Source organism: Triticum urartu, chromosome 2A, assembly GCF_056163025.1.
Source record: "Triticum urartu cultivar PI428250 chromosome 2A, HENAU_Tu73, whole genome shotgun sequence".
Classification (NCBI taxonomy): domain Eukaryota; kingdom Viridiplantae; phylum Streptophyta; class Magnoliopsida; order Poales; family Poaceae; genus Triticum; species Triticum urartu.
Window position 1 is genome coordinate 730,171,413 of NC_141874.1, and position 26,259 is coordinate 730,197,671.

Consider the following 26,259-nt stretch of genomic DNA (forward strand, 5'->3'; position numbering starts at 1 on the left):
CAGTACCAGTGAAATATACTAAAGTCTTCACTGATTACCATCCAAATAACTAGAGACAACACACTCAAACATCAAATGGTTTATCATTTCATCTTGAGAGCAGAAAACACAAACTAAAAGTTTGATTATGTGTCTCTTCTTGAGGTCATCTCTGATCATGAGCTTATTATGAGCAAGTAGCCAGAGAAAGGTACGAGTTTTAGGAGCAACATTCAACATTCGAAAAAGTTTTAGGAGCAACATTTAAGCACCAAACAGGAGGTGTCTAAACAGGTTGCACTCCTCTAAAACTGATGAAATAGCTATTACAGCTTTGGCTTCTCTCATAACACCACCAAACAGGAACTTGTTCTCACAAAATGTGCAGGCTTTGAGAACTCAACAGCGACGAATCAGGATCAATGCATGAAAGCTCACTGATCCATTATGCGCTTGCAAATGTCGCTCGTGTAGAGCCGTATCAATAAGCGTCGGCAGATCCTCAGGCCCATGGATTTCACACACCAAAAAAACTAGATAATGTACAATCAGATTTCAACTTTCAAGCAGGTCACTGACAAACAGCCTTACTTCTGATCTAAATATCCCATGGAGAGTGTAAGTTGTTTTCATATTCATAATGTGCCATGAAGAAAGATAATGTGGTCGACATCATCAGATTTTTTTTTTCATTTGGCGTCATCGGGTTCTCGCCAACAGCTCACTGTATACTGCATACATTTTTTTCTTTGATATTCTCTGCTGTACCTTTTTCTTCAGATTTTTTCATAACATCTCACACCTAAGGTTGGAGGTCAAATGAAACTTTACACTCGATATGATTGATTTTTGGATAACATTCAAAAGAAGCACGGTAGATAATTCACATTCTTTTACTCCCAAGACAACCATTACCGTAACTTTTCATAAGTTCATCGCCTCTAGTAATAATACATGACACTGAACATAGACAAAATTTCAGTCATCCTCCTCTGAAATGGCAGTCAGCCCAGAGCAGAAATCTTAAGACTCCGCTACAGGGGTCTGCCCATCGTCACAGAAGAATGGCCTCGAAGGCAACTGCAGGCCATCCACACCGCCTTCAAGCATCTCTATGACTTCGCTCATCGGCGGCCGATCGTGAGACTGAATCTGGATGCAGCAAAGCCCAACAACACAAAGTTTCCTCTCCAACTCATGCATCTCAGCACGCATCTCACCCAGTTCCTGTTTGCTTAGCCGGTCATACACCCACGACGGGTAGAATGTCTGGCTTGAGTTCGCCGCGCCCGGGTCAGCATTCCTCCCCCTCCGGCCATCTCCAGCAGCAGCATCCCGAAGCTGTAAACGTCAGATTTGGTCGATATGACGCCGAAGCTCCGGGATATCATTTCAGGAGCTATGTACCCAATGGTTCCCCGTAGGGCGCTCAACGGCACAAAACTGTTGTCCCTTGGGTACAGCTTGGCAAGGCCGAAATCGGCAACCTTTGGGACGAAATTGCTGTCAAGAAGGATGTTGTGCGGCTTGATGTCAAAGTGCAGAATCTGCATGTCGCATCCTTGATGCAGGTAGTTGATCCCCCTGGCAATGCCCAAGGCGATTTCATTAAGCTTGTCCCAGGAGAAACTCCTCTCAGCCGAGAAGATGTACTTGTCCAGAGAACCATGGGGCATATACTCGTAGGCTAGCACCCTCCTCATTTCCTCCGAGCAGAACCCGACTAGACGCACCACATTGACGTGGTGGATCCTCCCGATGGTGGAGACCTCACTGATGAAATCTTCTCCATCGCAGCTGGATTTACCATCTAGCATCTTGATGGCCACATAGACATTGCCTGGGAGCAGAACGCCCTTGTACACCGAGCCATAGCCTCCCTGGCCCAGCTTGTCTCTGAAATGGCTTGTTACTGCGACAATATCTGTGTAGGCGTACCTTGTCGGGCCGATCATTTGCTGCATCCGTAGGAACTTCTCGACCGCATCAATTGTGATCCTCGTTTTCCAGTATTTGTGAGCTATGAAGAACAATACCACCAGGGGAGCAACCACGAACCTGCATAGTACTGCACATATAGAACAATTTTACGTGAGATCGCCAAGAAATTACACTTGTAGCTTGTATATGTAATAGTCCTCTATATGTATCGACGTACCAGCAATCAACTTCAGTATCGACGTAGAGTATAGTACTGCAACCTGTAGTGTGCCGAGATGTTCATTGGAAGAAACTGTTGTTCTAAATGCGCAATGCAATACTTCAAAATCGAGTGCCAAAATGATCACAGCCGAACGCGCAACGAGATACACCACTGAATACCCAGGGCCTAGGCTGCAGACATTGGAGAAAACGTGGAAAAGTAAGGAATGTATGTATTTTCCAAAACAGAAGCACAGTGTATAGATATAAACTCACACAAAGCGATCCTTTATGCACCCCTTGAAGCCCTCCAAAGTCCTTTGATATCTGAAAGGAAACCTAACGGCAAATCCTCTCCTCATGGATTCTACCAGAATTTCATGACTTGCATTATCGTATCGCATGCTCCGACCACCCAAAGCAGCCATGGCCAAGTACCCGCAAGAAGGCTCAAGGTCCCCAACAGAAATATAGTCAATCAACACATAGACAAAAGAATACCTCGTGTTCAGGCAAGTGACCGGTATGTAGTCACTATTGTTCGTGACCACCCGCGAACAATTCACAAAGCTAGCCCACGTAACGAAAAAAGGGTCAAATATGATGGAGCCGTCGGACTGCTGGAGGCCATGTAGATAAGGGCGTTGATCCCAGCGAGGAAGAGGGCAGCTACTGCTCATGTCCAAGTTGGCGTCCACGACCCAGAAGGAAGAATACTTGTAGTCAATCTCAGTGACAAAGTATGTCCCTGTGTTGATCTGAATTGTAGCATTGCTATCGGTGCAGGTAAGCTCGTATGACGGAGAACCACACCACCATGGACCTTGCAGGCGGAAAGGGTACTGGACGTCTTGGAGATGACCCCAATAGAAAGGAGAGCAGGTATACCTGCTATTATCAGTAATATCATGTCGCCCCTGAACATCCACGGCAAGAACTGCGACCATGAAATGCACCAGGAACCACCATGGAGGCATCGATGATAGTCAACTGTTTATCTCTTGTTCTGGCTTTGTTGCGTGCTTTTTTCTCATGTTTAATGGACTGTAAGGAAACAAGGGTGAAAACAAATACGACATATACAAGGGATGATGGAATAAAAGAATCTGTAGAATGACCCGGTCAGAGATGGTTAACATCCACATCACTGCTGCCATATGTCATCATAAAGAGGATGTTGCGATATGTATATGATCCTTGTGATTCCAAGTGAGCCCCGTAACCTCCTCTGGCGCTCCCGCGGGCGGCAGGGGAGGAGCCCTAGCCGCCGGCCGCCTCTCCACCTCTCCTCTCCTCCTCCTCCTCCCGCCGCCGCCAGAGGGCGCGCCCGGGCGAAGCCCGGCCGGCGCCGGCGGCGGCGGGGCGTCTTCATCGCCTCGTTCGGGAGGGCTGGCGCGGGCCGGCCGACCTGGATCTGGTCACGGCGTTCTCGCGGGGCGCCGCGGCGCGGCCCCTCATCGGCGCAGGGCGCGCGGGTGTGCGGGTGGCGTGATGGGCTGCTCCTCGGTGGTGCTCGGCTGGTGTGGTGACGGCGGCGGCTCGATCCAGATCCGGTTGGGGCGGCCTGCGGGCGGTGGCGGCCTCGGCCTTCCCCTCCTCTTGTGGGATGGGCCGGGGGTCGGGGATGGCTGCCGGCGCCCCAGCCAAAGCTGACCTCGCGGCGGCAACGCTTTGGGGTCGGCCGACGGCTCGTGGTTCCGGTGGTGCGTGCCCGGCGGTTTGGCGACCCGTGCACGAGGGATGGAGGTCTTCGATCAAATCTGGGTGAAAACCTGCTATTGGCGATTGCCAAGGCCGGCGATGGCGACGCTTCTGCGTCGTTCCCTTCCTGAAGGCATCGTCGTGGAGAAGTTCAAGGCCACTCTCTGCTACCTCCGGGCGAAACCCTAGATCAGTAGATCGGATGACGGCGGCTCTCTGGTGTCGTTTCCTCCCTGGGGGCGTCATTCTTGGAGGTGCACACGGGCTCGAGGGACTAGAGGACGGTGACTTTGGTGGAGCGGTGCTTCATCTTACACATTGATGGTGGCGGATCTCGGCGGCGTGGCGCTGTGGAGACTCGGCGTCTGATGCGCGGAGATGGACTCGTGCAGGAGGTGGAAGCTGTCTGGCGTCACGGTGGCGTTGATGGCAGATAGGCCTGGCAAGGTCGGTGCAACAGTACAGCTCTGAAGATGGATTGGTGGCAGGCGGCTGCAGCGACCTCATACCCGGCAGGGGTCCTGGTTGAGAAGCACGCCGGACTGGTGGGTGCCCATACCAGGCAGGCGTCCTGGGTGGGACCTCAAATCTTTAGATGTTTAGGTTTGGCTGCGTGGTCTGTTTGGTATTAGGCCCAGACTTTCAGCGCCCCTACATCAACTGGATAGGGATAGCGACAGTTGTTGCTTGTTTTGGTGGCTTTAGACTTAGTGTTGTATGACTCTGTACGGTCTTGTATCAATAATTAATAAAATGGCCGTATGCATCGTCCAGATGCAGAGGCCGGGGGTCGTCCTCCTTTTCTAAAAAAAATGTATATGGTCCTTGTTAACTCCTCCTGGTTAGTATAATCAGGGAGGGATGCTGGTATATGCTTCTGTGACTTGGCAAGGAGTTTGATACATGTCAGTGTCAGGTCTTGGATTCTACTGTAGTGATGCAGTCTACAAAGCTTGATCTACAACGATGCAGTCACCTAGCTACTACAAAACAACATACAGGAGGTTTGCACCGATCCACGAACGGAGGAAGTTCTTACTCAGGCAAGCGCAACTTAGACTACTGACTTTCTTATGTCTTTGTAATTACAATACCTGGCTTACCTTCATCCATCTCGTAGTGCAGAAGCAGAAAGATGAGTATATTCCTTGTCACAGCCCTGGTGGTCTGCCTTGTCAGCCATGGAACCGACATGACCACAGCTTCAGCAGCTTGGGATGACCAAGATTTCTTCAGAAACTGTCCGCCATCCCGGTGCAGCAAAGATGGACCCGAGATCCGGTTCCCACTCCGGCTTGATTCCAGCAATACACCATCATCCTGCGGTGCAACATGTGCGAAGCTAGCATGCTCAGGCCAATCCACTATCATGCTTCACCCACTTCTTGGCCCATGCAATGTCAACTCCATAAATTACACCGGTGCCCTCCTCAACATCACCCCGCTTACCTCCGCGTGCACAATGATTCAGAATCTCATCTCAATAAGTTCACCACCGGCTGCTGACCACCACTGTACTTCACACTACAGCAGAACTGGAATGCTTGTAGGCTGCTCAAGGGAGTTCACGCCAAGCGGAATTACTCAGTATCCTGTCTATGATGACAGAGGTGGTTACTATGCTTCTGCCTCAGCTGCTGATACTATCGCTGGCCCAATCTCCTGCCTTAGCAACAAAACCCACTACTCGTATTTGGTGGCAACTGATGCATTCATGTATGATCTTCCATTGGACTGCAAGGTCATATCAGATGCCGCCCTCCCGATATTTGGCACAGGATATTATGGCTCCAAGCACGATGTTGAAGAAGGAGCCCTCCAATTTTATGACATAGCAGTCGACTGGAGTGAACAGGAGCCGTTATCCATTCCCTCTGAGTGCCAAAAATGCGAACAGAACAGGCAGCGCTGCGCATTCAGCTCACAAAGGAACGAAACATTCTGCTTGTCTCAACCCCATAAAGGTATCATTAATTTCTAACATCGAGAAAACCCATGCCATCCTATATTATCCTGTTAACTCCCAGTTTTGTAGTTTAAAATCATTGAGAATTTCCTATTTAGTGTACTCATATACTGATGTGCGATATTTCCATGAGTTTTGTTGTCAAATTATTTTGCATACCAGTAGAACAAACATCTGGGTAGCAAAAAGATTATAAGCTTGTGTAAATAAATTCTCATCTGAATCCTCTGAAATTTAAGAAACAAAATGGGGTCAAGTATTTTGATGCCAGAGACGTACCACTAAACATTGGAGAGAAACTTCGAGTGTTCCAAAAGTAGAAAAAAAAATCTAAGCAACTCTACCAAATACAGCATGACAATTATGGTAATGACCTGGGTTTATTTGATCAATTAGTGGACGACCATGTCTCACGCGTAACAGTATACTAATATAACTTTTAGCATTTACATGATAGACAGACAAAAACACATTTGAGATAAACACAAGCAATCTCTCAACTGTAATACAGTAACTTCAGAATTCCTAGAACGTATTCCAAGAACTTCAGGTTTCTATGGTTGCTATTGGACGTGAGCCAACATTTTACAGCCATGTTTGTTTCTAATTCCCCCCTGTACCAACTGCATTCCTAAAGTTTTTCGCTTACCAAGACAATCGGGTTGCAACGATTTAGGCCAAACCAAATCCAAAATACATGCTAGTACCTCATCGTAGTTATCTTACTAAATTCCACTAAAAATATGCATTGCTCTCAGGATTGTTCTGGCGAGGTGACATGCCAAATAACTGCATATGACAAAAAGCATTGACTCATGTCAGTAAACCCAAAACATGTATAGTTAGGCAGCTTGAATCCATCACCATCCATTCACTTCCAGGCATTATTATACGGGAAAATGAAGTACCAGAGCCTGATGCTGCATGAGCTGTACTAATATTGATGTAAATGTACTACTGTGCAAAAATAAATAGATCTGTATGGTGAAGAATATAAGATGGATACATATCACACAGAACAGAATAGCTTAAAGAACCACCTGGCTAGGAGAAATATAAGAAGCGAAAACAAGAAATGCATATGCATGATATGCCTGCAGAAAGTTTACCTGGGATCATGTGCGTCGCCATTGTGACATATGGTTGCCAGTAACAGTGCACGGTATATCAGATGGGTTTTGGGGGCATACAAGGGAGTTGGCCATGACAGGTTGAAGACATACAAGAAGGAATTTTCAAAAATAAGAGGTCGTTTCGACGGGTGATGGGGGCAAGATATGTGAGATTGTGACTGTGAGGTGGGATAAAACCCTTAATCCAACCAAGTTACCGAGCAGGGCCTACCCTTATGATTCTCAATCTTTCCCTAATCTTTACCTACTAATAAACCAGCTATTGCTTCTGGTCGTCCGTCGTGGTTGTTTTGCAGAAAACACCCTATAGTTCCCTGAAATCAACCCGCACTACAGGTTTTAATAAGTCAAAAAATGTTTCGAATTTACATAAAGCCCCTTGAGTTTTCTTTCGAAGCAGAGGGGGGCGGGTCGTGTGTTGCTGCCTGCTGGATCGAGGGGAGAAGAAGCACGCGCTATGGCTCTCCTCGGGAGTTCGGAGCGAGAGCTCGTGGACGACGAGCGCGGGGTGCGGCGGCGTACGGGCGTCGCGGGCCCGCAATGGGCTTGGCGGTCCTCGGGGTGCAGAGGATGGACATGGCCATCGGCAGGGCAGTGGCGGCCGAAGGAGGAGGGGCAAAGAGAGCAGCAGAAGGCGGACGCAGGGCTCGCTTGGCGCACGGGAGGCCGTGAAAGGGGTGGAGCTCGCCGGTCGCGTACGGACGCAGGGGCGGCCATGGGCTGCAGCGACCGGGCGCACAAGGTGAAGGCGTCACAACAGCTGCTGTTGCAGGAGACAGTAAGGGGCCCGGCGGAGGACACGGGGAGGGGAGGCAGAATTTGGCAACCGCGGCGGCCAGCAGCAGCGGTGGCGCTATGGCCATCCGGTGAGCAGAGGGCGGGCGCGGCAGCAGCGCACGACCCGTGCGAGAGGAGGGCGGTGGGCCACGACGGGATCAGGAAGGGGCGAAGCTCGGGCATAGCAGGAGGGCGGAGGAGAAGGTCGGGCGAGGCGGCACAAAGGCGAGCAGGCGGCAGGGGTCGAGGAGGAAGGAGGCCAAGGCGGCGGCGCTCCTGTGGCCGGCCGGCAGCAGAGGATCGGGAACCTCTCCCGATCGAGAATAGGATGGAGGTGGGGTTCGAGCAGGTGAGGCTGTGCGTGATGCGTGGGGTCGAGCGAGCGCTCACGAGAGGGGAGGCGGAAGGGGACGGACCATGGCGACAGCGAGGAGTGTTGCTGCTGCAGATCAGCTCACGTTGAAGGTTGTTGCCGCTTCGTGGATGTGTGGACGCGCTCGGGCGCGTGGATCTAATCCAGCTCCCACGCACTTGTGAAGAGGGGCTGCGCTGGGCGTCGGCCGCCTCGCGTGAGCTACACACGCGTCCCCTTGGTCCCACACCACCGCCTAGGCCTATCCCATCTTCTGGTCCAGTAGTTTCTTATCCACACGCGATCTCTCCTTATAGATTCATGCGCCCGTGGTTCCAAGCTTGCTGCACAGCTGGGGAATTAACAACATTTGCTTAGTCACTTGAAAATACAAAAGCTCAGGTTTTATACTCGGTACTGAATGTTTTAACCACCCATGCTGAATAAAATACTCCCGCCTTTTCTAAATATAAGTTTCTAAAGATTCCAGTATGACTATATACCGAGCAAAATGATCAATCTACACTCTAAAATACATTTATATACATTCATATGTAATCCATATTAAAATTTATAAAAAAACTTATATTTAGGAACGGAGAGAGTAGTACCTAGGCACTGAATTAAAATGGATTGGTAGCATATCATCAACGAGAACAGACCAAGGTAAAGACCGATCACACATTTACGTACCCTTTTTTCCTTTTTTTTTCCTCCCTACATCCGGATAGTTCCTAGAGCTGGCCATAGAGATATCATGGTTGTGTCAACTATAACTAAAATGGGATTAAGGCTATGCATAATAATATATTTGTAACTCCCTTGGGATTAAAATATGCACTAACATATTGAATTGCTCCGGCCTAATCTATACCTACTAATAAAAGAAATAGGTATTCTTAATGCGTCATGCTATTTTGTAGGAAACGGCGTCAAGTTTTTGGTAATAAATCTGTAGTACATATTAATCAATTTTTAAAATATCCATAGCTTTTTAACCCTAACTCCAAATTTAACATGTTATATCTGAAATTTGATTACAAAAATATGTAGAATCTGAATACGATATTATATTTAACTGTTATCATCCTATGCCGAAAGGGAGACGTCTTAAGATTGACAATATTCAGACGTGTTGTGATGGTAGACGTGTTGTGATGGTATGAACACTGAGAGCCAGCGTCGACAAGAGTGGGAAGAAGGATAAATAGAAACACAAATGAGATGCCATGTGTTGAAATAAAGGACATGGACCTACGAATTCATGGTTATTAGATTAGTGAGTGTTTTTCCATCCGTTGCAACGCACGAGCTCATTTGCATTGTATGCCGAGGGGGAGACGTCTTAAGATTGACAACATTGAAACGTGTTGTATTGATGTCAACATTGAGGCCAGCGTTGACGAGAGTGAGAAGAAAAATAAATAGAAACACATATGGAATGCCATGTGTTGACATAAATGATATGGACCTACTAAAGTTTGGACTCATGGTTATTAGATTGGGAAATGTTTTTTTTTCACCCGTTGCAACGCACAGGCTCATTTGCTAGTAATAATAAACCAGCGATGGTTTCTGGTCGTCCGTCATCGAGCTTTTTGCAAAAAAGTCCCTACTATTTTTTTATTCAATCCGCGGTCCTCATCATAAGTCAACTCGAACCGGTACAAAGGAAAAAAAAATAACCCAGCCCCGCCTCCGCCTCGCGGCGCTCTGCCCCGCCCCACTGCGCGCCGTCGGCCGCCCCGCTGGCCGCTTCCTGCCTCCCACCCAGAAACGGCGACAGCGTTTGCCAACGGACGGATCTAGGCGTAGGGGGGTTAGAGAGGCGCTCGGAAGGCCAATGAGGCTGGGGGCGCCGGATCCAGAGTTTGGGGTGGCGCCATGGTTGCTCGGTGAGCTCCTGCCAGGAAACATGGCGGGGCGAGATTTAAAGGGAGATAGGAGAGAGAAGGGGAAGGGAGTAGCGACGGAGTCTGCTGCTCACCGGCGAGGGCGACATGTGGGGAATATAGACGTTCCGTCCAGTCCGACTGACGAAGGATTAGGGGAGGGGCGGGCTGTGGAGACTTCGGGGTGGCTGGTGGAGATGCTGGCCTTGCCGGAAGGCCGGAGGAGGCGACTGGTGGCGGCTCGACATGGCTGCACTACACGGGAGCGGAGGCAAGAATTTGGTGGCCAGTCCGTGTGGATGCAGATGAGATCCAGCCGTGATGAGGGGGTGGGGTCTCATTTGACCCGCGCCCGATCCACTCTGGGGCGTAGCATCCGAGGACGCACCTCGCAGCGCCGGCTCGCATCGCGACTCTCCGACGTCGGGTCGCCGGCCGGCTGACATTGCTTTGCGGCTGTCGGAAGCAACGGGCCGGCCTGCATGAGGAAAGGAAACGGGAGGCAGATAGTTGTCACGGCCGCCGTGTGCAAGTCAGCTAGCCCATTGGCGGCGTTGCCGAAGCCCGCGTTGACGGCCACCAGCGCCTCCCCGTCCCCCTCAGCCGATGCCGCCAACAACCCAGGAACAACCCACCGACGCCACCACAGGTCGTAGCGGTGCGCGACTCCAAAGCAACTGTCCCTGCCTTCCCTCCTCAGCTACCAGCCTACCAACACTACTCTAGCACCGCTGCAACGCCGCTCTTGCTCCTGGGTTGTGAATTGTGATGATGGAGCGAGGCAGCCGATGTGCCGGACTCTACAGGCAGGGGAAAAGCAGAGATGTGGTGTTCCGCTGTGTGGTGTGGTGCCGAGAGAGATACAGATGGGGCAGAGATGTGGTGCTGGGGAGATAACGTGTACGACTTTGTCAGCGGAGAGTTGATAAACTGGGGATGGACGTGTATGACGCGTGGAGCCACCAGCACAGCAAGACTGGTTTCTTCTAGCAATCTCTTTTTGTGGATACTTCTAGCAATCGGCCTCTCGAAAAAAGTTTGGGTGATAACGTGTGCACGCATGTCGACAGATAAATGTTTTCCTGTTTTTAGTTACAGTTGATTTAGTTTGGATCCCGCACAGACAGAAAATGGACGAGACTTGTCTGTTCCTCTCCCGTGTGCCCATCCGTGCTCCCGCATACGTGGCTTCATTTGATTGGAACAAAATAAAGCCCGGCCCCACCCTCTTAAAATCAGAGGGGAGATGATTAGATTAGAAAGAAAAAAGGAAAAATACAACCGTTGGATGAGGTGGGAACACGGATGGGAGCATGGAAAGGGAGCAGCCAAGCCGGATTCACAGAAAATATCCCCAATTCCATGATGCACGCGTGCACGCATGTACTTGTTCTCCGACATTCACACGTTGCCCGATTTGGTGCTAAATATTTTCGTTATTAGGTTGGATACTTATGTTTGTCTCCCTCACAAATTCATACTGACTGAATATCTGGATACGAAAATAGGAAGATAACAAAATATTTATATATAGCATACACGTCGAACGAAAATAAATTCTAAACTTTTGTAGCAATAAATATCAACTTGAACTTCAAGCCAAAATACATGATTCTAATGCTTATGTGCAGTGTAATTAACAAAAAAATTGAGTTTATGATGCATAATCTAATCTATTTATTTCTTAATTAACACATTCTAGAAAACTCTCACGAGGGCAAAATAATGCGCATGAGAAAAAGCAAAGTTATGCAAATATGCAGTCAAAGCAAAAGAAAGCTAGAATAGACCAAATTACGTCTATCTGTGAATTGAGACGCAACAGACTAGGCAAAGACTTAGTCCTACATATATCGCAACAAAATAGCAACTTAAAACATCTATATGACGAGGACTTCACGGTCAACACACATGATAGAAGCATACATGTTTTGACGTTAGACATATACCGCGTTTTTGTTGTCTGATGATGTCACTAAATCAAAATAAGTATTATGTGTGTTTTATTATCGGTATGGTAATCTAAAGATAGAGTTGTTCACCCGATTAGTTAACTAGGATTCATGTCCCATGTTCCGAACTAGCGCCCCAAAGAATCCTATTGTCAATTGAACTATCATTTTTGTCATCATCAAACTTATCCTTTACCTTGCCGGCCTAATTGGGACAATTGGCATTTGCTTCGCAACGAAGCAAGTCAACTTATTTTTCTCCCATTGCAACGCATGGGCATGTTTACTAGTTGACCCTAAAGACTCAATCTGTTACTAGAGTTGGTAACGGAAAAAAAAAACTCTGATCCTCACCCCATCCTCTCCCACACCCACTGGCCAGTGGCCATATATCAATGTTGGATCTGACTTTTATCGCTTGAGTTAATTAGTAGTTAATTTTCATTTTACGTACTAAACAAACAACCAAATCTTATTCGCATCTTTGATATTTGCAGGTTCACGTGTAAAAATCATTGCAGGTACTACTCCTATCCAAATTTTTATCTTTACTAAAAAAAGATGAAATTGAAGTAAATATCTGCTGCACATAAAGTAATTAGCTACCTATTCCCGCTCTTACATTCTCTCATCCCCATTACAATCGCTAAAGTGGCAATTTCCAACCCTAAGGAATATCCTGATTTCCATGTATTCAGCTACATCATCTTCGGCGGCATTTGTTGTTCTTCTGTTGATGGTGGCCCCTGCTCTCTATCTTCCGCTGAAGACAAGATACAATGAAGAGATACATTTGAAAGTCGAAATGTTTCTCAAGACATATGGTACATCAAAACCCACAAGGTACACTTCCTCCGAAATCAAGAAGATAACCAGACGATTCAAGGATAAATTAGGACGTGGTGGATTTGGGTGTGTGTACAAAGGTGAGCTACCAAATGGAGTTCCTGTGGCGATCAAGATGTTAGAGAAATCTAATGGAGAGGGGCAGGAATTCATCAACGAAGCTGCAACTATCGGGAGAATCCACCATACAAACATTGTCCGCCTCCTTGGCTTTTGCTCTGAAGGGACAAGAAGGGCTCTTATTTATGAATTCATGCCTAAAGATTCATTGGAGAAATATATATTCTCGGGTAATTCTATTGTTTCCCGAGAACTCCTGGCACCAGATAAAATGCTAGATATTGCTTTAGGCATTGCTAGAGGAATAGAATACTTGCATCAAGGATGCAATCAGCGCATCCTCCACTTGGACATCAAGCCTAACAATATCTTACTCGACTACAGCTTTAATCCGAAGATCTCAGACTTCGGCCTTGCAAAGTTGTGTGCACGGGACCAAAGCATCATTACCTTGACTGCAGCAAGAGGCACTATGGGCTACATTGCACCAGAACTATACTCTAGGAACTTTGGAGGGATATCCTACAAGTCAGATGTTTACAGTTTTGGCATGCTGGTGTTAGAAATGGTGAGTGGGAGGAGGAACACAGACCCAAGTATTGGGATCCAAAACCAGGTATATCTCCCAGAGTGGATCTATGAGAAAGTAATGACTGGAGAGGAATTGGTGCTTACTTTGGAAGTGACAGCAGAAGAGCAAGAAAAGACAAGACAGCTGGCTATTGTGGCACTTTGGTGTATTCAGTGGAACCCAAGAAACCGGCAATCGATGACAAAGGTGGTAAACATGTTATTGGGAAATTTGCAGGGTCTGCAGATGCCCCTTTGTCCCATCTGACAATCGCCGCACGCCATAACAAAAGATGAAGATCGTATCACCATAGTGTACTAGGCCTACATGCTTGAGGGATATATTTAATTCATGTACTCCCTCCGTTTCTTTTTACTCCGCATACAAGATATGTTTGAAGTCAAACTACGTAAAGTTTGACCAAATTTATATTAAAAAATGTCAGCACCTACAATACTAAAGTTATATAGTGAAAATTAATTTCATGATGCATCTAATGATATTGTTCCAAATTGTGAATGTTGATTTTTTTCCTTATAAAGTTGGTCAAACTTTACTAAATTTAACTTCAGAAAAAATTTATATGGAGACTGAAAAGAAATGGAGGGAGTTTTAAATGCTAAACTAGATTAGATGGTAGTGCAATTGGTAGCAGTAGTATGTACAACTTGAAAGATTCGTTGTTTAGTCAGCTTCCTGGTGCATCTTATGAGCCACTATATTGTGATAACTATGAAGTAGAAACATATGTAATTGGATTTGATTTGCAATGAAGTAGTTAAAGAATGAGGAACCTGGTAGTTATTGTTGTGAATTATCTTCTGCACTATTTTTTGATTCTGTAGTACACTAGGCATCCCAGTTCCTCATTCCGAATGCAATTATGAAAAAAACGAAAGATGAGGTTATGTATACCTAAGCAAGCCCAGATTGCGCGGAGGAGCTGAGCTAGCCAATGGGAGAGAGCATGGTGGTGACCGGCGGCGACGCTGCTGCCGTCGTTGGAATTAACCACCAGCGCCGCCACCAATGGTACCGCCCCCCAGGGAAGAAAGGAAGACAGAAGGGGAGGAATAAAGTAAAATAATCTAGCTAACATAAGATACCACGCGAACGCCTCGCCGCACCCGCCGCGGCCGACTGGACGCGCCGCCACCGCCGGGGGCATGGCTTTTTTTTTCTTGAGACAGCCGGGGGCATGGATAAGGATGTCAACCGAACAGGCTCAACTACGCGGCCCATACAAAGTAGTAGTACAAAACGTTCATGACCCAGATCGACCAGCAGGGCCTGTCCACTTCCTAGTGCATGCAATACTCAAGGCCTTCAGATGGTAGTCATTTTTGCCCCTCAAAAAAAAAAAGATGGTAGTCATTTTTTTTTGCGGGTAGATGGTAGTCATTTTGATATAAAAAAAAGGGTGATCCCTATTTCACTCAAATCGTTAGCCCCTTGCAACCACAAAGAAATGGTCACTCCCATCTTCTCACCAACCGTGGAGTTTTTACTTTTTTTCATAAATTCGTTTATTCAGAATATTTTATCTCTTGAACCTTGCGTCCAAATCTTGAAGCGATTTCACCATTGTATTTCTCATATCAAGACCTTCAAAACTAGATTTCATGTCAATAGATTTCAACAAAAAAAAAACTAAAAAAACATGTGACTGAAAAAAAGAAAAAATATGCAAAAAAACTAAGAAAACAAAAACCAAAAAGACCGGAAGCCAAAAATAATAATGGTTAAAAATAGAAGAAAAAACCCAGAGCAGTGAAGCCCTTTTTTTCACTTCTTTTCGCTTTTCAAGAAACATAGTTGTGCTTCTTGCGGAAGCAACGATATGCCTCCACACAAGAAGCAAAGTAAATCTATGCTTCTTGTGGAAGCAAATATTTTTTGCTTTCTGAAAAGCACAAATGTGCTTCTTGCTGAAACAAATCACAGTTTCTACGTGGATGCACATATATTTTTCTTTCCGAGAAGCACATATGTGCTTCTTGCGGAAGCAAAAAGAAATCGTGATTTTTTTCCAAACCTAGGGAAAATCCAAAAGCTAGAAAACTCAGAAAAAGCCCATCTAGAACCCGAAAGCGCATATAAAAAATAAAAAAATCAAGAGAGTATGTGGCAGCAGCTAGACGCACCACTTGGCATGCTTTATGGGCACCAAAGGTGACCCCTGGAGGTCCCTGCAAGCGGTAACCTCGAGTTAGTTGCTCGCACATAGGTCGTTTCGCATACCCTCCCGCGCGCCTATATGGGCCGGCACATTTCGCTTTTGTCTCCCCACCAGTTTTTGGGAAGATTCTAGAACCTTCACTGAACTAGCTTTTTCTTGTTTCCTTTGTGTTTTCTTTTGGTTTTCCTTTCTTTTTCTTTTTTATTTTTTTACCTTTCCATTTTATTTTTTCCCTTATTCAAACCCAAGAACTTATTTTAATTAAATTTTAAACTCGTGAACATTTTCAGATTCGTGAAGTTTTTATAAATCCATAAATGTTTTTTTTCAAATTCAAATTATTTTTGAAAATCATGCAAAAAGAACATAAATTTAACGAACAATTTTTAAATTCCTTAACATTTTTTGCCATGTGTGAACATATATTTGAAATACAGGAACATTTTTTAAACTGTGCACGTTTTTTGAATTTTGAGAATATTTAAAAAAAATCATGAACATTTTCTGAACTCGGATCATCTTTTGAAAGCATGCACTATTTTTTAATTTATAAACATTTTCGTATTTTGCGAACATTTTTCAAAATCACAAACAGTTTTTGAATTCACGAAAATGGCGAGAATTGACATGCCCAGGATTTGTCATATTGCTGAAGGAACATTGTGATGCTACATCAACGTAAAATAATGACAATTGCTAACCCCAACATAATTTGCCATCCTGAAAAGTGTTCTCTCAAATTGTGTATTGCCGCCAACTCGTAGTTCCCTAGAGGTGTGTGTGCATGAAAGCGAGCGCTTTGACATTCGTGCAGGGGATTTAGAGGGCGAAACTACTATGCGGACGACTTGGTGTGGACGAACTGTGGACGATGGAGGATCGAACGGTCATACCAGTTGTCCACTACGCATGGATGGCATGATCTGCTGCATCGTGTAGAAATCGTCCAGATCCTATCGTGTGTGTAGCAGCGTTGTTTAGAGGGCCTCGGCTGCGCCTGCAAGTCACGAAATTTCTGACGTCATTAGAGCAATAGAAAATGCAGATGCAACAAAAAATAACTAACGTTTACATCTTTGAGGCCCAAAAATCCTTAGATGACGTAGATGCAAAAAGGATTTACATCTCCGTCTCCTAGAGATGTATAATACAATACCTCACGATGCAAATATACATCGCCAACCGCCAATTGCCGTTCCATTTGCTTCCCTTCCTTCTTCCTCCTACCCCACGTCGCACCACCGCCGCCGCTTCGCGCTAGATCCGGCACCACTGCCGCCCCAGGTGCCAGCTCCCATGTTCCTCCGCCTTCGGCCGCCACTCCACTGCCCGCCGCCACCAAATTCGGCCCTCGTCCATCGTCTCCCCTCGACCAGCCCTCGGCCCTCGTGTCTCCGCTTGTCGCCGCCACTCGAGTCGCCTTGCCCCCCACCTCGTTGCTTGCCGCTGCCGCTTCTCTACCCACCTCCGCACGCCGTCGCTCCAACCTTGCCCGACCCCGCCTCCGCCCGACCTCGCCGCCCCCGCGTCGTCTGCCCCGTCGCCGCCGCCTGACCTCGCCGCCCCCGCGTCGTCCTCCCAGTCGCCGCCACTTCGCCGCACGCCATGCCGCTGGAGAAGCTTCCAAAGGACAAAACAAGGTCCTTTAGCGAGCGAGCGAAGCCATTCGGCAACTTCAGCGTGGAGTTCTCCATCGGCCGACACTTCTTGCTCGACACCTACCCCACCGCCCACGAGGCCGCGCGTGCCTACAATGTGGCAGTGTGGCGTGCCGGAAGGCCGAAGACGCACCTCAACTTTCTGGAGATTGAGATCCGGGAGGATGCGGAGATGCTCGTGCCGCAGGGCATTCAGATGGAGGAGATACCGAAGAAGAAGGCGAAGAAGAGGCCGGCCATTATCGTTGGTCCCGGTGATAGTGACGAGGCGGCGATGGCGAGGTTCGCGCGGAAGAATCCGGAGTATGTTCAGGGCGAGCAGGGGTACTTCTGGAAAGCATTATGCCGAGCAAAAGAAGAAGAATATGGAGGACGAGGCCAGCCCCTTGACAAGTAAAAATAAATTGTAAATGGCCTCCGCACATGACAAATTCCGCGGCAACCTCCGCGCCAACACGAACGCCATCAAATCTAACACTGCCAATCTCGACGATCTGGCTGCATGGTGGCCAGATTTGGAGAAGCAAGTCTTCAAGATCGGCCTGGCTATCGATGCACTCCAACAGGAGCGCACATCATCTTCTGCACCACATGGCGAGGAAGGGCTCGGCCCACACACTGCTCCTCTTCCCCGGACAACCTGTGGTCACCTCGACCCCGAAAATGGCGCGATCGGGCTTCCTCACGGGTCAAATGACCACGTCGATGATCTTCTTCATCAAGAAATCTCTGTGATGCTCAAGCACTATCAAGTTTTTTGGCTATGAGGTTTTCTCTCCGTGGATTAATCTTTCGAAGAGACGCTGCTCTAATAACTTGTAAAATTTCACACGAAGTATCCAACCAACTCAGAAGGCGCGGGATGAATATTTATATCCGGAGCTATCCCGAGTGGGAAATGACCATTCAGGACATGACGTCCAGCCAATGGCCACCCAACACATAGCTAACGGTCGAATTTCAAACGCACCTGACAACTTTACTTGAGCAACAAGTAAAGTCGACTCATCATTCGAACAATTCTCTCTCAACCCAGAAGGTCATCATCTCTAGCTGACAAGTAAATGCCTCGAAAAACAAAGAGATTTCTCTCACATCTCACTTAGAATATGTTTCGGTGAAGCATCAGATAAACATAAGTTTCGAAAAACTTTGACCGCACTTAGTAGTACGGCGGTCATGTGACTCAAATAAGAGAAAAAGAACTACAAAAGAAAATGCCACGGCTTCTCTTCGTCTTCTTTCTTCTCCACTGCAGCCAGCAGTCTCGGACCATGCTCTGTAGCAATTGCTTCGCATCGGCATTTTTTTGGGTTTACTTCCATCATGCAATATCTTCTATAGCAATCTTCTTGATTGCCTTAGCATTCTTCTGAGTTTGTAGCAAACTCCTCTAAACACCAGGGACCTAATCTCTCCGTGTGCACTAGCAAACACATTAGTCCCTCACTATTTCTGTCCAGCAGTCTCTAAAACTCTCAGGGAACTCAATGGCACCAACATGTGCAATACTGGTGATGGACTTCGGTTCTTCGAGCATGACATGGCTTGCAGGACCAGCCATCAGCATGTTTTATGTGTTTAGAGGACGAGGACAACGTTGAGCATATCCTGACCCGGTGCATCTATATGCTTGGGAAGTTTGACACAATGTTTGGGAACTACTCCGGGTTAATATGCAAGGGCCGCTACCGATGGACACAACCAGAGTGGTGGTTTAGGGAAAGCAGGAATTTCAAGACTGCAAATAGGAGAGGTTTCGACACGTTGATCACGGCGGGCGGTGACTTGGTCCCTTTGAAAGGAATGTAATGCAAGGGTATTCAGTAGGGTACAATACCAAAATGACACCGATGGAGCTATCTGTTCATGTGTTGCAAGAGGTGGCCTAGTGGAGGCAAGTGGGTGTTGGTGTTGGTGGTCTACAACGTTTTATGAGAGATTAGTCTAGATTGATGTTGGTGTAAGGCGATTGTTTCTGGTCTGTCCGAATGTTTGCATCCATGATAGACTTCTTGTAAGTATTGTTTTTTTCTTTTTATAAAAATATGGTACGTCTTTGGCATATTTTTGAAGAAAATAGTTCTCAAAACAAAAAGGATGCTATCTCATAGAGCGCAGGTATCGGTGGCTAACATGTAACCTGGATTTTGGATCCGCTGCTGGTACACATCTGCATGGCTCTATGGCCAGTGCGCTAGTAATAATGCTCTGAATGGCTTGTTGTGATTTTTGAGCGGGTACGGAATCTGAATGACTTCGGTGGTCACTTCTGAATCTATATTCTTGAAAACTCTAATTATAGAGAGTACTCAATTATAGAAGTACGCAGCAGATTTGTTTTTGATTTAGCTCTTTTATTATTAAGAAGAAGGGATCGGGCTCGTCATCGACATCCACGTGGTACTCGCCCAGAAAGCCTAGTTGGAGCTGAGTCAGTCGAGCATGTGTTCAACATGCGCGTTCAGCATTCGGAGGAGCCTTTACAGCGAAGAGCAAAAATGATTGATTTTGTAAGCAGAGTGGTCTAAGTGCCTAGCGAAACCAAGACGACCGGCAGTGCGTGGTAGGAAGCAGAATTTAGCAACCCGGCCATCGATGGCGTCGTCACGGCCGGAGACGGCGGGGGGAGCTCTATGGAGTAAGCTGCAGGGGCAGGTGGTGCTGGTGACGGGCGCCTCCTCCGGCATTGGCCGCGAGTTCTGCCTCGACCTGGCGCGCGGGGGCTGCCGGGTCGTCGCCGCCGCTCGCCGCGCCGACCGTCTCTGCTCCCTCTGCGACGAGATCAACGCGGCCGCTGAAGCCCCCCTGGCGGTGGCCGTCGAGCTCGACGTCGCTGCCGGCGAGTCGTTCGTCGAGGCCGCGGTGCAGAAGGCGTGGGACGCCTTCGGCCGCGTCGATGTCTTGATCAACAACGCAGGTGTACGAGGTACATATTTTGCATGCTCTAGTGATCACTGATCAGTGCTTCTTTTCTAATCTTGCTCTCTTAAATTTACAATTGAAAACAACTTGGTCGTCATTTTGTTCGGGTTAATGCTTCTTCTTTGCATGCATGTTTGTACAAATATTCCAGCAAAAAATCACGCAAATATACGCATGTTATGCAAGTCAAAATAAATTGTGTTCACAAATAAATTGTGAAATGAGGAGGTAAGAGGACCATGTTAAAACTGTACAAAGAACAATGAAATTCACGCAAGTACAAAAGGACGAGAAGATTTCAATCGGGTGGCTATTAATGTTTCCTAGAGTTTGCTAACATTGGAAACCCTTCCAAATTAGAACTCAACAGTATGCTTTTTGTAGTACAACATTTATATTATTCTAGTTAAATCCGTAATCAACATTTATATTAATACCCACTCCGAGGAAGTAAGTGTGTATGCCATGCCATCAAGCTCCGGGGGTGAAGGAAAAAAAGAACTTATAAGTATGTGCTTTGCGTAATTCAGGAGGTGTGCATTCGGCGTTGGATTGGCCGGAGGACGAGTGGGATAAACTCATGAAGACCAACCTTCGGGGAGTATGGCTCGTGGCCAAGCATGTGTGCAGACGCATGCGTGATGCCAAGCTCAAGGGTTCGGTGATAAACATTTCGTCTACTTCCGGTCTTGATGGTGGGATCACACATGGCTCCTTGGCATACTCAGCCTCCAAGTCTGCCGTGCACTCTGTCACAAAGGTACATAACTACATATATATACTGTACTAGCTTGAGCAATGAATATGTATTGTGTTGCTTTCCGATCATAATAATGCTGTAATAAGCATTTGAATATGATTTTTTGCAGCTAATGGCTTTGGAATTAGGAGCACATGGCATTAGGGTGAACACGATTGCGCCAGGAATCTTCAAGTCGGAGATAACTGCTCCCTTATTGCAAAAGAGGTGGCTGAACGATGTCCTGTCAAAGATTGTGCCACTTAAGAAAATTGGTACTCCTGATCCAGCGTTGACGTCGCTGGTTCGTTTCCTGATCCATGAAACTTCGTCGTATATAAGTGGCAACATATTTGTTGTAGACTCAGGCCTCGTCCTGCCTGGTGTCCCAATATTCTCTTCTCTGTAATTTGATTGCTCGACCTTCTCTCTACTGCCGGTTTGTGGTATTCCATCAATTATTGTCCTTTCTTTGTTATTATACCATTCGCTAATCCGACATATGTATCATGCAAGCGTACGTGCTTGCTTAAAATAAGGTTGATGTTTTCCGTTGTCTGGATGATGTCGCTCTCGTCGTGATCATGCATGTGTTTTAAGTGCAGAGTGTGAAAGAAACATAATCATTAATCAACCAGCGTCATTACAATCTTGTTCACAAAGAGTGTCAATCTCATCAGGAACACACTGCAACCACACAGCAGTTTTGGACAGCGAACAGCCCGTCATATATAGCAAGAGCATGGCTAGCTTTATTCTGCTCGTGTTTGATGAAGGTCATTTATCATGCTGGCGGGTCTGCCCAGTTTTGTGCATCCGTAATGTCATTAGGATATTGCGTTGTTGCAGATGCCGGATGTAATTGGTATCTTCGTGATATTAATATATTTTCTTTATCGAGAATCATGCTGGTGGGTCAGCCCAGTTTTGTTATTTCCTTTCGGGGGACTTGCTGGAGCTAGGAGCAGTTTCGTCGCGCTTTTTATTTTATTTTTATCCTTGTAGCTCCGAACTTTATGGTTTTCATTAATAAAAATCAGAAGGGTGTGAAGCCCTTCTTTTATCAACAAAAAAAATCATGCTGGCAGGTAGCTAGCTGTTGCTTCGTGTCTCCCAGAATTGCAGGAGTCCGCGATCTATTGGCCTCTACTAGTTCCTTGATCATATGCACCGACGTGTTGCAGTCCATGCGAACTACTCCCTTCATTTTTGTATACAGGTATTAGGATAAACATTAATGTCGGTTTAAGCCAATGTTAAAAGTTAGTTTTCCTCCTTGTTTGACATGTCAATTAATGCGTATTTTCTTCTCATTGGTTTATTAATACAGTGTATGCACACGAACATTCTCACTTTCGCATGCATGCAAGGGTTACTAATGTCTTTAGTTGCTAGCACGAGGCAAACCCCATCAATTTTGTCTCTATTACTATTAGTGGCCTTATATAGCTGTAAATTGTAATTTTGATAGTGGTCTTGTATACAAAAATAGGGGAGTATAAGCTTGTCCTTGCAATGATATTGTGGTTGGTAACTATAACTTTCAGTTTCCAGAATGCTGAGACCAGAGTCAAACTCATGCCATATCTCAATCACAATGGGGCGTGGGTTTATTCTACCCTTTGGGCGTTTTGAGTCGGTGGCAAAATCTACTGGTATTTCGAAGTAACAAAAACAGAAAACAAGACATAAAATGGTACAACAGGCAGAGCCAGGCAGGGCAACCCAATGTGGTCGTCGACCGAAACACCTCGACCTAACCTGTCCCTTCCCCAACACCACGGCCGATTCGACTATACCATAGGGCAGAGCTGAAGTTGGTTGCTATAAGGGCAACTCCAAACCATAGGGCAGAGCTGAAGTTGGTTGCTATAAGGGCAACTCCAAGGGTGCATCAAAACACCCCTAAACATCTGACGTCGTCCAAATATTTTTAGGAAACGTTTGGGGTCGGGGCACCGGCTGAACCTGTGCGATCCCCTTCCATCGGCTCACAAATCGCTCGCCATTAACGCCCCACGCGGCTGCGCTGCTTCCTCTCTCTCTATTTTATCTCGCCGGTCCCTACCTCAGTTGGCCGTCGCCGTTCGCCGCCCCCGCCGGCCGTCCTCATCGCCGGTGGCCACCAGCATCGGCCATCCCCGTCGCCGTTCGCCGTCCTCGCTCGCCGGCCCCGGCAGAAGCTGGAACCGCGTTGTGGCCTGCTACAACCGGTGCCCAGGAGAGCTGCCATCATGGATGGCGAGCATGGTGACGGCGAGCTGTGAGGACGGCGGCGCTCGTGCTGCAGACATGGCGGAGGCATTGCAGAACCTGCCGCACGCCCTCATGCTACAACCGTTAACCAAAATGCTTCAAACCAAGATGAAAAAAGCTTCAACCAGATACATCAAACGCTGCAAGCAGTCATTGCCATGGCGGAGTGCTACAATCATCGACATAAAATGCTACAACCCTTGATGAAAAAGCTTCAACCCGAAACGATAGAGAAAGCATTAACCAAGGCTGCTACAAAGAAAAAAGCTGCAACCATTGATAGAAAAGCTTCGACCGTAGATGAAAAAAGCTACAACCATTGAAAAAGAAAGCTACAACCATACACTGCATAACCAGAAAAGTTGCATCCGTTGTAGAGAAATCTTCAATCGTATGTGCGAAATGCTTCAACCTGCGCGTGTCGCCACCGAGCCGCAATCACAGTGGATGGCTGGCGGCCGCCGTTGACGCAATTTCGTGCAGCGATGAGCATCAACGGTGAGGGGTGGCAGCGGAGCTAGAACCGCGGAGAGCTACAAGCGTAGCCGCTGCAAGCTGCAACCGCAGATATAGTTGTTTCATCTGTCGCGGCGGCGATAAGGACGGCCGGTGAGGGTTGGAAGCGGCGACAGGGACGGACAGCGAGGGTTGGAAGCGGCGACGGAGACGGGTGGCGAAGGTGTGGACGGGCGGCGAGGGTGTGGATGGGCGGCGAGGGATAGGAGGCGCGGCACGGCGCAGCCCGGGCGAGGGGATCGAGCCGAGAAAGAAGAAGTTGGGTATGAGTTTTTTCTTTTGCTCCAGAACCAACCGCGTGCGGCTCGCATCGAATGGCGAAGGCTGAACCATCCGAAACTATTCGGCCGGTGCGCCGGCGCCTAGCATCCCCCACTATTTTTTGCCATCCAAGCCAGGTAATTCGTGCACGAGGGCGACGGCGGTAGTGAGTACCAAACCCAGTCATTCTACTCGTCCCAGGAGCGCCTGCCCTCGTAGACGAGCGCCTGGGCCGCCCTGGGAGGTCGTGCGTCAGCTCCGCCTCCATGACGTACACACTGCCCTCGTCCTCGGCGCCGATGCCATCTACGGCGAGGACGACGGAGCAGCGGTGAGGCCTGCTGTTGGCGAGGGGGGCGGAGGAGGTCGGAGGCCCGGCTGGAGGGGCGAAGCTGGACGTGGCGCATACCTGGGGTGGGGGTGGGACGCGACAGCGGCGCTGGGGAATTCCTCTGCACCCATGCCATCGGACCACTATACATAGGCCACTCGAAGCTCGCGGTCGTTCAACATTCATGTAACAGGATTCACATACTGAAATTATTTTTCAGCGTTTGACATTGAACACAAGTCATCATACTCCCTAGGCAGAGTGTGGCGCTGCAAAGACCGGGCTACATGGAGCTCGTTTTGCAAAAATATATATGCATATTATTTGAGCATGTATAAAATTTCATGAACTAATTTGATTCTTTGCATGCTAGACAAAAAAGACAAATATCTGATACAAATACTACAAATAAAAAACCTCTTAATCTGTGTATTTCTTTTTTTGTATATCACATATGAATAAATATGTTCATGAAATTTTATACATGTATACTACAAGTATCTATGTACATGAAAACATTTTTTCAGATTTTTTTTTGAGATGTGGAAAAGGTACTTTTGGCTGGAAGAAAAATAAAGAGCTCAATAGAGCTCGGTCTCTGTAGGCACTTTTCGCCTACGGCACTCCTACTTGGCCAAGAAACCAACTGCGTGCTTAGAGCAACTTTAACGGGCCGACCCAAACGGATGGTGATTTTGTCCGTTTTTGTCCGTTTGGGTCGGCCAGACAGACACAGATGCCCACTTCGGCATTTGGGTCGGCGCCTGCGCCCAACGCTGGCCGATACCCATTTTGGCGGCGCCAAAAAAATAAACGCATGCATATTAAAAAAAAGAAACATCATTAATTAAACATTAAAGCCGGCCACGAAGGCCGGCAAAAGTCCACGCGTCCACACATTTGCATTAAAAAAACAGCCTAAAGTACAAGGCGGTGCGTTGCCTTAGGCGTCGTCGTCGTCGTTGTCGTCCTCGGGGTCCGTGAGGTCGATGAGCATCGTCGCCGGCCCGGTCCAGGCAAATTTCGTGTTCCAGAGCGCCACCATGTCGGGCTGTGCCGGCGCAGGCAGTGCCGGGGCGGGGGGGGGGGGGGGGGGGGGGGGATGTGCGACCGCCTGTGCAGCCGCGGCCTGGCGCGCCTCCTCCTCGGCCTCGCGCTGCTCCTTCTCGAGGCCGCGCTCGAGCATCTCCTTGTACTCGCCGCGACGGCGCTGGCGCCACATCTCGACACTAGTGCAGAACCGGGCAATAGCACCGGTTCGTAAGGCCCTTTAGTGCCGGTTCCATAACCGGCACTAAAGTGTGGGCACTAAAGCCCCCCCCCCCTTAGTACCGGTTCAGCACGAACCAGTGCTAAAGGGAAACCACGTGGCACGAGCCAGCTCCGGGGGCCGGGAGCCCTTTAGTACCGGTTGGTAACACCAACCGGTACTAAATGTTTGTGGGTTTTGTTTTATTTTGTATTTTTCAATTAAATTTGTGTTATCAATTTAATTTAGGATTGTTTTATGTTATAATGAGTTGTAGTCGTCGTCGTCATCATCATCATCATCGCATATTAATAAATAAATAAACTCTAGCTAGCTAAAAATCATCGTAGTCGTCTAATTACCACTATTTAATCATCATAGTCATTACCGCTAGCTATCTAATCATCACCAACACTGGCTAGCTTAAAGAGGAAACATTCACTTTGTAACAGAAGCAAAGATATCATCGAGTTCAACATAATCATCACCAACATCGAAGTTCAGGACACGGACATGAGACACTAATTAAGAGCATGAACTAGTGCTGCTTCCTCTCAGGTAGAATAGCATAGAACATGTATAGCTCTCCTGATTCATCATACTGGAGCATGCAGATGAATCTGTCTCCTAATCTTGGGTTGCGCTTCTCCTTGCTGCCCCCTAGTACTTCTCTGCGATCGTTAACAATTTTGCTCTAATCTTTCACTATTAAGCATTCTTCGCTTTCAGAAATCCTGAATGCACTCATGTGCAATGTAGGATATCTTGGCCGTA

At 47.4% G+C, this 26,259-nt stretch overlaps 3 protein-coding genes, 1 long non-coding RNA gene and 1 pseudogene across 4 annotated transcripts; 3 read left to right on the plus strand and 2 right to left on the minus strand.

The window, feature by feature from the left end:
- Positions 1 to 1,210: 1,210 nt before the first annotated feature.
- Positions 1,211 to 3,098, minus strand: LOC125540159 (rust resistance kinase Lr10-like). Its single transcript, XM_048703747.2, has 3 exons — positions 2,398 to 3,098; positions 2,138 to 2,313; positions 1,211 to 2,047 (listed from the first exon to the last, which is right to left on the minus strand). The coding sequence occupies exons 1-3, from the start codon at positions 3,096 to 3,098 to the stop codon at positions 1,215 to 1,217; spliced, it is 1,710 nt and encodes a 569-aa protein (XP_048559704.2). The 3' UTR covers positions 1,211 to 1,214.
- A 1,859-nt stretch (positions 3,099 to 4,957) lies between these two features.
- LOC125540158 (rust resistance kinase Lr10-like) lies at positions 4,958 to 13,657 on the plus strand (annotated as a pseudogene).
- Positions 9,685 to 11,064, minus strand: LOC147987293 (uncharacterized). Its single transcript, XR_015617619.1, has 2 exons — positions 10,038 to 11,064; positions 9,685 to 9,953 (listed from the first exon to the last, which is right to left on the minus strand). It is a non-coding gene; the product is annotated as an uncharacterized LOC147987293 (long non-coding RNA).
- A 3,498-nt stretch (positions 13,658 to 17,155) lies between the features above and the next one.
- On the plus strand, positions 17,156 to 17,605 carry LOC147987294 (uncharacterized). The gene has a single exon (XM_087542337.1). The coding sequence runs from the start codon at positions 17,156 to 17,158 to the stop codon at positions 17,603 to 17,605; it is 450 nt and encodes a 149-aa protein (XP_087398463.1).
- Positions 17,606 to 19,721: 2,116 nt separating this feature from the next.
- Positions 19,722 to 21,437, plus strand: LOC125534382 (uncharacterized). Its single transcript, XM_048697632.2, has 3 exons — positions 19,722 to 20,137; positions 20,664 to 20,893; positions 21,003 to 21,437. Exons 1-3 carry the CDS (start codon positions 19,807 to 19,809, stop codon positions 21,279 to 21,281), a joined length of 840 nt encoding a protein of 279 aa, XP_048553589.1. The 5' UTR covers positions 19,722 to 19,806; the 3' UTR covers positions 21,282 to 21,437.
- The last annotated feature ends 4,822 nt before the right edge of the window (positions 21,438 to 26,259 follow it).

What these genes read in the sequence shown, in the direction of transcription:
- LOC125540159 (XM_048703747.2), bottom strand. Translation starts at nt 3,098, where the DNA reads ATGCCTCCATGGTGGTTCCTGGTGCATTTCATGGTCGCAGTTCTTGCC. An exon ending in TGCATAAAGGATCGCTTTGT is followed by an intron (nt 2,314 to 2,397) that starts GTGAGTTTATAT and finishes CAATGTCTGCAG; the next exon opens with CCTAGGCCCTGGGTATTCAG. An exon ending in GATACTGAAGTTGATTGCTG is followed by an intron (nt 2,048 to 2,137) that starts GTACGTCGATAC and finishes CTATATGTGCAG; the next exon opens with TACTATGCAGGTTCGTGGTT.
- LOC147987294 (XM_087542337.1), top strand. Translation starts at nt 17,156, where the DNA reads ATGCCGCTGGAGAAGCTTCCAAAGGACAAAACAAGGTCCTTTAGCGAG.
- LOC125534382 (XM_048697632.2), top strand. Translation starts at nt 19,807, where the DNA reads ATGGCGTCGTCACGGCCGGAGACGGCGGGGGGAGCTCTATGGAGTAAG. An exon ending in CAACAACGCAGGTGTACGAG is followed by an intron (nt 20,138 to 20,663) that starts GTACATATTTTG and finishes TGCGTAATTCAG; the next exon opens with GAGGTGTGCATTCGGCGTTG. An exon ending in CCGTGCACTCTGTCACAAAG is followed by an intron (nt 20,894 to 21,002) that starts GTACATAACTAC and finishes GATTTTTTGCAG; the next exon opens with CTAATGGCTTTGGAATTAGG.